The following is a 10840-nucleotide window of genomic DNA, read 5'->3' as shown; positions in this document are numbered from 1 at the left end:
GATGGCACATAACAACAACAAAACAACACCTCAGAAGGAGGACCCTGGTTTCTTCATCTATCCCATGACAGGCATCCTCGCAAAAATGCAGAGAGAAGGTGTGAAAATGATGGTTCTGTTGCTTGATAAGAGCTTCTTTGTTTCCCTTACCTTAATATTCTTAAAGCCTAGCTGGTGTCATTAAGACAGGCTATCCTAACAAATGACAAGCTGCCTGGGCAGCTTCTTCACCTTCTTTCTCTCCTCCCCTTATCCTTTCAAGGCTCCACCCTAGAACTCTGGGCCCTGAAGGAAGCCCAGACAAATTGTTCGCCTAGTCAGGCCTGCATACAAACATAAAGGTCTTTATCTCCACCATGACTAAATTTAGATCTTAAACTCACAACCATTAGCCTGGGAATTCCTGACAAATTCCAACAAAGGGCAGCTGTTCACTTTGGGTTTTTCGTTTTTGTTTTTGTTTTTTTTTTCAGACTAGGGAGATAATTTTTTCCAAATAAGTTTAAATGAAAACTAACACTTGCTTATTAAAGAAAATTTGGAAAACACAATAGGAAAAACCACCACTAATAATACCATTATCACTCAGACACAATTCTAGACATTTGGTTTCTTTTAAGCTGGTCTTTCTAATATGTGGTCGTGTTTCGAGTTTTGGGGTGTGGTTTTTTTTTGGCTTTTTGTGGGGGGGGTTGCTATTATTATTAATTTTAATGAAAATTTACAGAGACTTTGGATTTCCATTCATTCACTATTGCACTTTTCTCCCTGCCCCACCTAGCCCCCAGTACACTCTTCTCTTTGAAAAGTAAAGGAAAAATTCCTTCATTGTTTTAAAATCCCTCCCCCCAGGTCCACCCCACTATGCAGCCTTTGTTCTGGACTCCTGTCATGACAATAATACCTAGTCACATATCCCTTTTAAACAGTTTTCTCTGTCATCTGTTTCTATGCAGTATACATCATTTATCCCATCTTTCTCAGTCTCTCCCCAACCCCGATGTTAGTCCTGTTTTACAACATTGGCACTATGCAGTATTTGTCCTTTTTGTGACTGAGATACTTCACTTGCATAATGTTCTCCAGGGTCACCCATTTTGAATATTTCATGAGTTCCTTGTTTTCCAAGGCAGCATAGTATTCCACTGTGTGAATATACCACAGCTTCTCTATCCATTCATTTGTTGATGGGCACTTGGGTTGTTTCCAATTCTTTGTTATTGTAAACAAAGCAGCAATAAACATGGGTGTGCATGTATCTGCTTGGGTGACAGTTATGGTTTCTTTAGCATATATTGCTTGGTCAGATGGTATTTCTATTTTCAACTTTTTGAGACAGCACCATAAAGCCTTCCATAGTGGTCGCACCATTTTACACTCCCACCAACAGTGAATAAGGGTTCCAGTTCCTCCACAACCTAGCCAGCATTTGCTATTTGCTGTTTTATTGAATTTCGCTATTCTTACTGGGGTGAGATGATATCTCACGGTTGTTTTGATTTGCATCTCTCTTAGAGCTAGGGATTTTGAACTCTTAATGTGTTTGTTAGCCATCTGAATGTTTTCTTTGGTGAACTGTCTGTTCATATTCTGTGCCTATTTTTCAATTGGCTTGCTTACCTTTACCTTCTTGTTGTGCTTGAGTATTTTATAAATTCCGGATATAAGTCCCTTATCGGACATGTCATTGCCAAATACTTTTTCCCAGTCTGTGGCTTCCCTCTTTACCCTACTGGAGAAGTTTTGGATGTGCAAATGGATTTTATTCTTAGAAGGTCCCTTTCATCTATTTTATCCTCTCTAGGTTGTAGGTTTTTCAGGATGCTTGGAAGACTGTTTATGTTGTGGATTAGGGCTTCTAGAGTTTTTTCCAAGCTTTTCTCTAATGAATTTTATACTCCTGGGTTTTAGTCCTAGGTCCTTGAACCACTTTGAGTTGGTTTTTGTGTATGGAGTGAGGTATGGATCTTGTTTGAGTTTTTTACAGATAGTTTTCCATTTTTGCCAACACCATTTGTTAAAAAGGTTAAAAACCATTTGTTTCCCCACTTGACTGATTTCATCTCCTTGTAAAAAATCAGTTGACCATAGGTAGATAGGCTGATGAAAGGCTACTCTTGTTTTTATATTCCCAATATCTGTTTTCCCTTGTTCTAATTTTCGTTAGGACTGAGATTACCCATTCAAGGTGTTCTGAAGAGCATTGCCCTTTCAGAAGTGAAAGTCAATTTATCATCTAAGTTTGACTAATCAGAACTATGTATCTCCAGAATTGCCCAATCAGAGCCAAGTAGCTTTTGTGCTTCAGTGATTGGTCCAGGAAAGGGGACATGTGATCTGTAGCCTAAGCTCTGGAGCATCTGTTTTGAGCACCCTAGGGAAGGGAGCTGGACAAAGAAGAGCAGAGAAGGAAGGAGACACCAAGTCCTGAGGCAGCATTTCAGATTTTTGATCCTAGTTGTGGATCTCACAGTGGGGATTAAGACAGGCAAAGAAAAGAGGATAGCTGGCTGGTCACCCGAAAGAGCCCAAACCAGCATTCATCCTCAATTGTCTTGTTCCTCTTTTCTCCGCCGTTTGCTTATACCATGCACCTGAAAACATGCTTGCTAAAATCGCAGTTAAGTCCTAAAGACAAACCCACATCCTGGAATTGCGGTCACCACACCCTCCTATTTGATGTGAACAGTCCCTTCTAAGTTGTTTTTGCTGAACTAGCAGGTGCTAAACATGCGCAGTGGTGAACCGGATGCCTGTTGTGTGGGCAACAGTGAACCACTAAAGCAGATGTCAGTCACTGAGGTGAACATGAGCATGTAGCAGTAGTGTAGTAATCTAGGCTTAACCAATGGTGAGTTCACTAAAAGAGGCATAGGGACCTCACCAGCATAACACTACCTATGCCCTCTCCATTCGAAGGAAGTCCCCACCATTTCACCTCTCCCTCCAAGTTACGAATAAACATGAAATCTGATTGCACTTTGTCGTTGTGAGGTGCAGTCAACTCATGGAGAGTCCATGAATAACATATCCGAATCTTCCCCTATCCAGTACCATCCCCATTATCTCTGCCACATTCAAACACACTGCGGTCGTTCAAAGTCTCAGATCCCAGGTAAGCCACTTACTAATGGGCTATAGCCACAAAATGCGTTTTTACATGCAAGCAAAATAAAATCTGCTTGTGTGAAAGTTGTGCTTTTTCTGTATTCTTACCGGAGTTAGGCCAAGACCCCTTGCACCCAGCCTTCCTCCCGTCCCCACCCCCGGACAGGTGAGGCTTATGTGGTATCTATTACTGGAATTTCTGTTTACCGGAGCTGCTTAATCCTGTCAAACCAGTTTGAATTTGGTTTCTATAACTTACAACCAAGCGTTCTGACTTGAACACCATGACTATTAGATAGATGCATTACCTTTTTTACTTATTTATAAATGATGTCATAAAGAACACCTGTACATATGAAGCATATTCTTAAGTGAAGATATAGACTTGAAATATTTTACTGCAGAAGAGAGTTACTTGGCACAAGGGCATACTTTTTTCCTTGACTCTGTAGATATTTCAGGATGCCGGTGGCACAGTGCATAAAGTATTGGAACGGTACTCTGAAAAGACGGCAGTTTGACTCCACCAGCAGTGACTGAGCCCAAGTGGGTTTGTTTTGGCTTTTTAAAGTCTTTTTGCAGCTGTTTCTTCAAGACTGGTAATACGTCTCCCCTCTCATCTCCATACCTTGAAATTCCAACTGTAATTTTTAAATAATTGAGTTCTGAAGAGTTCGTTGTTTTCAACAAGCCAAAAGTTTTATTTTTTTTAAACAGAAACATTATTTATGTAAAACAGATAAAAAAAACAGACACAAATCAAAACACATAACACAAAAAAGCACAACACACAGAACCAGTGCACACCCTTCCCAGCCCACTTCCCCTAATTTTAAAACTTTTTTTTTTTTTTTACAAATCCCCAAAGATCAGGCTATGCTGTAGAGGTCACAGTATTGAATCAGAAAAATAAGATTAAGAGACATCTTTTAAAAAGGTCTGTACACAGGTAGTGGGGAGCAGGTGGAGGGACATACACTGCATCACTCCAACCTTAGAAACAACGCAGAGAAAGGTTTCAGTGAGTATCAGAGAGTTCTAGAAAACGACCTTGTATGCCAGTCCCCCGCCCACTTAAACATTTTAAAGTTGCTTTTAAAAAGGATAAAAAGTGCACAGACACTTTCATAAGGCACAGACAGATTGTTGTACAAGTCATTTTATCAGGGACTTGGAAAAGACAGAGAGACAATAAAATACCAAGAAATGCCAGGAGGTCACGTGTTCCTGAGCCGCTGTCCCCCGCTGCTGGAACAGAGGGCTGAGACAGAATCTGCCCTGGAAGTTTATCACATCCCAGCCTCCAAGACTTCACACCATCTCATTCTCACCTGGAGCTTATTCTGCATTCTCCTGGCTGAGGGGACCAATCCTGTAACCAGTCCCAGGGCCCGAAAATAGACTATCCACCTCCCACCTCACCTCCTAGGTATGGCCTGTATGTGATCACACACCCATCTGTGTGGGGCCTTTGGGGATTCTGCCTAAGGCCTTTTTGGCAGTAGTACTGAGCTGCAAGTAGCCAGGCATATTTAATGCAGAGGCAGCTTTTGAAGCTCATTGGAGGTTCTGGGTCAGGAGAGCAGTCCCTGGGCATTCTCTCAGATGGAGCCCGAAGCAACGAAGCCCAGTGTTCTGCCCCAAATGTTTTAAGCCTCTAAGTCACCACACCTGATGCCAGAGCTGGGGCACAGTCCTCTCGGCTACACCTTCCCAGCACCCTGCACCTAGGAGGCACTCAAGCAAACGTTTGTTGAATGACTTTAATATGTGCCATGTGTTTGTGGCATTGCTTTACTAAACTCTGGATGTGGTGTATCAATTTTCTAGTTCAGCAAACCTTCAGTGAGTACCTTCTGGGTGCTAAGACAGGACCTGACACACACTGAAGAGGGATCAGATACACTTTACAGTTGCCCCATTTCCTCCTCTGGACTGTGGGCTGCTCGAGGGCTTTGCCTTTCAGCTCGTTTTTAATTCTGTGCCCAGAACACAGCACAAGCTTACTGAAGGGGAGTCTGTGACTGATGAGTGTTGCTGAAGCTGTGGTGGGGAACAGGCACCCCTGAGTGGTGAGAGCACAGCAGACTCCCTGTCCCTGTGAACAGACCAGAAAAGGGGGCTTGCTTTGCTCTGAAAACAACCCTCTGCAGGTTCAAAATCAACAGGCCACAAACAAAAGGGGTATTTTCTGGTTTCCACGTTCCATCCTACAGGCCTGGCTGTGGTGTGGCCCAGAAGGCCACAAGCACTGGACAGTGAACCCCAACCCAGGAGGCGGGGCCGGTGAGGCAGTGCTCAGAGGGTGGGGCCCTGCTGAAGGGGAGGTGAGGCAAGCTCCGCCCCTCCCCCCATGGACACTTCCAACAACCTGGAGGCTCTGGGGCTTGGAGGCAGGACTTCACAGAGCTCCTCAGGAGAATGTGCGCTGAGGCCAATGGGCTTCTGGCCTTTCAGGGTGAGCGCAGTGGAGGTGGCGCTGGGCTCTGGGCCCTGAGCCTGGGTTCTGTTTTCCTGTCTCCTTCCGCACAGATGCAGGCACTGAGGCTTGCTCACGCAGCCTCGGGCATCGTGGGGCACAGGACCAGGCAGTGGTGATGGCTGCTGATCGCCACTGAGTAGACTCAGACTCAGGTGGCCCTGGGTGTGTGAAGAATGCCCCAAGGGGTTCCTAAGCTGAGACCTCTGAGGAGCAGACCACCAGACCTGGCTTGGTGAGCACCTCTAAGTGGGTTCAAACTACCAGCCTTTTGGCTAATGTTCTATTGCTTGACTATACCACCCAGGCAGTAGAGAGCTGAGAGCTGACAGGAGACGCTCCTGGTTGGGGTTCCAGCCCTGACCCCTCCTGTTGTGTGACCTTAGTAAGTCACTCCACTTGCAGGAACACAGTTACCTCATCTGTGGCCAACACCACATCCCACTGGTTCTAAGTAGCACAGTTTAACATCTTAATGGAATAAATTACAGAGTCATGACATCTTACAGTTAAAATTGGCTTCCCCCCACCCCCCGCCATGTAGCAAAACATACAATGGTGTGTTTTACAGCTGATGGGGCCTTAGATACACATGACTGGGAAAAAAAGACCTGTCCAGCAGGATGAATCCTGGTGATAACCTCTCTAACCTGGTGTCCACATGACAGAAGCAAAATTTCAAGAGCATTCCCCTTCCTCTTCCTCTTGTTTAGACGCTTTACAGAACAGAGCACAGAGGGGGGTGTGTATGTGTGTCTCCTCTCTAGCATTGAACGAATCAGTTCCGAGCATCAGGAAATAAGTGGTTTTTAGTCAGTAAATGCCCCTTAACTCCTCTTGGCAATAGGCATGCTGTTTATAGAGGCTGCAGAGCAGGTTAAACAGGCCACAGACTCCTTTCCTCTCAGGTAACGGGTAAGGGTCACCAGGAGCACAGCCTGGTCTGGCACAGGCCCTCTCTCTCTGGTTTCCTAGTGCTGGTTGCATATGACCTGGATAGGAAGTCCTAGGGGTGGCCAGGTAGGGACAGTACCAAGAGGAGCTACTCCCCCAGGCTGCTGAGACCACCGCAGCCTGTGACCAGGGCTCGATCCAGGCAGAGGATGGGTTGCCTGGAGAGCCAAAGTCATGCGGTGGTGAATCCAAGGCCTCTTACACAGGCCAGCACGAGGCTGGTCGGGGCTTTGCCCAAACCCACCCAGCACACGGGGAAGGCAAGGTTCCAGCTGACCAGTCAGCGTGGCAGTGAGGGCTGCTTAATGTTACCACACTCATTGTAGAGCAGTGGTGTCCTCCACTCCCTCCCCTGGGTCTCGTTCCAAAATGCTACAGAGTCTTTAATAAGGTTTTTTTAAACTAATGACACTCTTAAATTGCAATTCTTGTCTATTACTGAATGTAATGGCAATAAATAGTGGCATAAACAACTAGCACAATGAAAACCACATCTTTAGATTATAATAGTGCATGCAGACAAAAACCACAGGATCATTCAAAGCGTCATTGCAATTAGATAATGACAGCTCTGACCAGAACCCATTAGAAAGTTCAAAAATTAATTAGCAAAGAGCTTTAACTTTGTAGGTGTAACGATACATGTAAGTTGAGCTTACAAAAAATGGGGTTGGGTTTTTATTTGTGTGCCAACATGAGTGTTTCTATAAAACATAATACACTTCTGCTGAAAACACTGTACAAATGTCCTACAGATGGTCATTTTGGCATCACTTGGCCTGGCAGTATCTGCAACCTCTGTAGTCCCCCACCTATGTCAGTTTCTTGGGGGCTTCAACCGCTCCTCAAAAGATTCTGCTTCAAAATGAAAATGTGAGCATACTTCCCCAAGTCATTAGAGAAAAACAACTAGTTAAGGTTACTGGGTGGTGCAGATGGGTAACACACTTGGTTGCTAACCAGAAGGTTGGAAGTTCAAGTTCGCCGAGAGGCACCTCAGAAGAAGGATCGGATCTACTTCTGCAAACCCAGCCACTGAAAATCCTCTGAAGTGCAGTTCTACCCGGGCACACAGGGGCCACCATGAGGTGCAGTCAATTCAATGCCAGTGTTTTCTTTTCAGGTACATATCTTTTGGGGACAAGAGTAGGATTTATCGAGTTGAGATGGACTCACAAAACCATGTCCACTCTGAGAAGGAACGGTCAGTCGGTTCCAGATCCGAAGTGTAACTAGGGCACTATCTGGTTTTATTGGACATGGTCTGATGGAGGTCTGGCCTGGTGCTGGCACCCAGCACAGGTTTGCTGTGTGACACATAAACTCCGAAATGCTCTCCTCTTCTGCCTCCCTCAGTCAATGAGCAGGTTGGAAAATGTAATAATAATAATAAAATGATACCTGCTCTTGTCCAGCTGTCTCAGGCTTTTTAGAATCCTGTGCTAATCTTCCCATTAAGTGGGAAGGCTCTAGGTTTCCTCCCTGGCAGGTTGAGAATCAAGAAACAGAGAAACGAGTCCTCTTGTGCAAGTCCAGCACAAGACAAAGCAGAGAAGGAACCAGAGCTAATGGGGAGAAGGAACGAGCTGGCTTGGGTCAGCCATCAGCCCAGGGGTGCAGAAGTTTGCAGATACGTGTTTCAGGCAGCACAGGAAGGTAGGAAGGTAGGTGAAGGCAGAGGGGACTGGAACCCAGGAAATGGGGCGGGGGAGAGTCACATCAACATTTTGATTTACTGTCTCAGTAATCTCCAAGTAGTTAATGTACTATGTTGCTAACCAAGAGGTTGAAGGTTCAAGCCCACCTAGAAGTGCTTTGGAAGAAAGGCCTGTTAATGCATTCCACCTTCCCCATCCTGCCCCCCCACCCCAAATTCAGTCACTGAAAACTCTATGGAATGCAGTTCTATTGGGGCACATGCAGAATTGCTGAGCTGGAACTGGCCTGACAGCATTTGGTACTGGTATCAAGTGCAAGCTCACATCTTAACTATCAGTGAATGCCTTAGAAGTCAACAGGGACAGGCGAGTTGAGAATCAGAACAGAGCTCAGTTCCTCCCCACTTCACCGGCAGGCTGCCTGGGAATGCCCGCAGCCTCGGTTAAATGCCAGGCCCAGCAGTTACAACAGGAAAGGTGCAGAGTTCTCTAAGCCATAGAGTGCCTCTTCCAAATTCAGGGGGGTCACCTGCTTCCAGGAGTCTTTTCCTTCCCAGGAACAGAGAATCTGCTGCTTGTTTTCTCTTTGGGAAGGGAAGGATGTCAAAGACTCAGGAGACTAAACGCTTCTAGGCTCTGCATCAAGGTGCAATGTGCTTACTGTGAGGCTGTTTGGGGGTGCAAGGGTAAAAGAGCTTCCGGTGGTGACACAGCTCAGAGCACTGGGTCCCACAACACTCATCAAAACTCCTCTGAGTAAGAAACTAAAAAAGCAAGTTGTTCTTTTATGTTCTCCACCCACCTTCCCCCTAAGGAGTTGCTGCTTTAGAGCTGTAAACAATGAGCTATTTTTTCCTCCCCTTAGAAAATCGGAGTGTCCCTTTTCTATACCAACCGAGGGAGTTCTGTTTAGGTTCAAGCTTCATACATTCAAAACCAGCTATGTCACATCCCCGGCAAGTGAATAGTTTCTACTCTAACACCTGGGCTCCAGATTGCACATGCCTTCAGTGCAAGGCAGCCTCCTGGAGCTGGGACCCCGTATAAAATACCTGTGCGTTCTCTTGCACGCTCATCCTCTCACTCACACATTCTGTTTTTCTCACATTTTCTCTCTCTCCCTCCTTTGTCTTTACACACTCAACCGAATCCCAGAAAAAGCATTGCACAGAGGACGCTGTTTCCCTGCTGAAAAGTCACCAAGGGACAGGGTGGTCCGCCAGGCAGTTCCTGAGCTCACTCTTGGGGAGCAAAGCACTCTGAGCCCTCCTCTCCCTGGGGCCTCATCTCCACAACTGTCAGGCCTGGCCCTCCACTGGGAAGTGGCAGATGAGATGGCCGCTGGCCTAGGACTTCTTGGCGGTCATGGTGGTTGCCTGGCCCAAGGGGCTTTCAGAAAGGTGACCTTGCTTCCAGCCAAGGCCCGTGGGTGGGCCAGGCTATGGCCTGTAAATCTTAATGACGTCCTTGATGGGCCGCCGGCAGATAGGACAGCAGGCCCGGGCCTGTCTCTTGAGCCGCAGGCCACAACTGTGGCACAGGCACATGTGTCCACACGTGTAGATGACTGTGTCCACATCACCGTCAAAGCAGACTGTACACTCGCCATTCTTGCTGCCTGCCAACTCCGGAGGGGAGAATGCCGGAGACACTGGGGGGCTCAGCGGGGAGCTGGGGGCTGTCACTGCGGGAAGGAAGAACAGTTCCAGAATAATGCTTTCTGAGATAGACTCAACTGGGACAACCCAAGAAGATAGAGTTTCTATGGTGGAACCCAGGGGAGAACAATTTTGAAGGCTCAAATTTTTTCTTCTTGGTTTTGTTTCTCTGTCCCCAATCCCCAAGTATCTAGATAAAATGCTATCCCTGTCACCCTTTGAGATGCTCTATTCAGAGGCTTCTCCATCCAGCTGAGCATAAAGCTGGGGACAGGAGAGGATACAGGGAGGTTAAACAGCCACCCAGCTTTAGCACAGCCAAGGGAGCCAGACCAATGTCAACTTCGCCATTCCTCTAGAGCATGCATCATCTTACCCAGGGATGACTCAGATGCCGAGGAGGACTGGTTCACACTGAAGGCCATGTCGGAATCACTATCATCCTGAGAGCCGCTGAGGGATCCTGATGGAGATGTGGTCGCAGGACTGGACTGCAGGGTGCCTGAGACCCAAAGGAATCTTTTATAAATCGTGCAAATGTTGATATGCTCTGCTATTCTCTCTACTGATTTAAGCTTCAGCTTCTCCATCTGTCTAATGGGACTCCAAGAGCTACCATATACAGAACTCCACCAAGAACTGCAGAGATCTTATGTGTGTGCTGGACATCTGTTCTACGTCTTCTCAAGCATCCATCCTTGCTTCTTTAAGAAAGGACACTGATTTTCTTTGGGGCACTACCTCACCTTGATATACATGGTCTAGCACAAACCAATAATAAGTCTTATTCTTTGGCCTTTGTAGGGTTAAGGGTTGGGCATTTAATACAGGAAATAAAAATGGCGTTGATAATTTATCAAATGCATAAAGGCTGCGAGGCCCTGAGACTAGTAAGTTACTTAGGTTCAGACAACAGTCTGAATATCACCATCACCTGGGCACTTGTTAGAAATACACATTCTCGAGGTGCGCCCTAGGGCTAG

At 46.2% G+C, this 10840-nt stretch overlaps 1 protein-coding gene across 1 annotated transcript in view; it reads right to left on the bottom strand.

Annotated features, from left to right (window-relative positions):
- Positions 1 to 9638: 9638 nt before the first annotated feature.
- The window catches only part of NEURL1B (neuralized E3 ubiquitin protein ligase 1B), a 74577-nt gene continuing 73375 nt past the window's right edge, over positions 9639 to 10840 (bottom strand). Inside the window, exons 7-8 of the mRNA XM_006884426.1 lie at positions 10234 to 10359; positions 9639 to 9883 (exon numbers count right to left, since the gene is read on the bottom strand). Coding sequence (XP_006884488.1) covers positions 9639 to 9883; positions 10234 to 10359 — 371 coding nt within the window. The remainder of the gene's footprint in view (positions 9884 to 10233; positions 10360 to 10840) is intronic.

Source organism: Elephantulus edwardii, unplaced genomic scaffold (genome assembly GCF_000299155.1).
Source record: "Elephantulus edwardii isolate Elephantulus edwardi_28Jun2011 unplaced genomic scaffold, EleEdw1.0 scaffold00033, whole genome shotgun sequence".
NCBI classification, from domain to species: domain Eukaryota; kingdom Metazoa; phylum Chordata; class Mammalia; order Macroscelidea; family Macroscelididae; genus Elephantulus; species Elephantulus edwardii.
The sequence above is the reverse complement of the archived record's forward strand: the minus strand, read 5'-3'. Positions and strand labels throughout refer to the sequence as shown.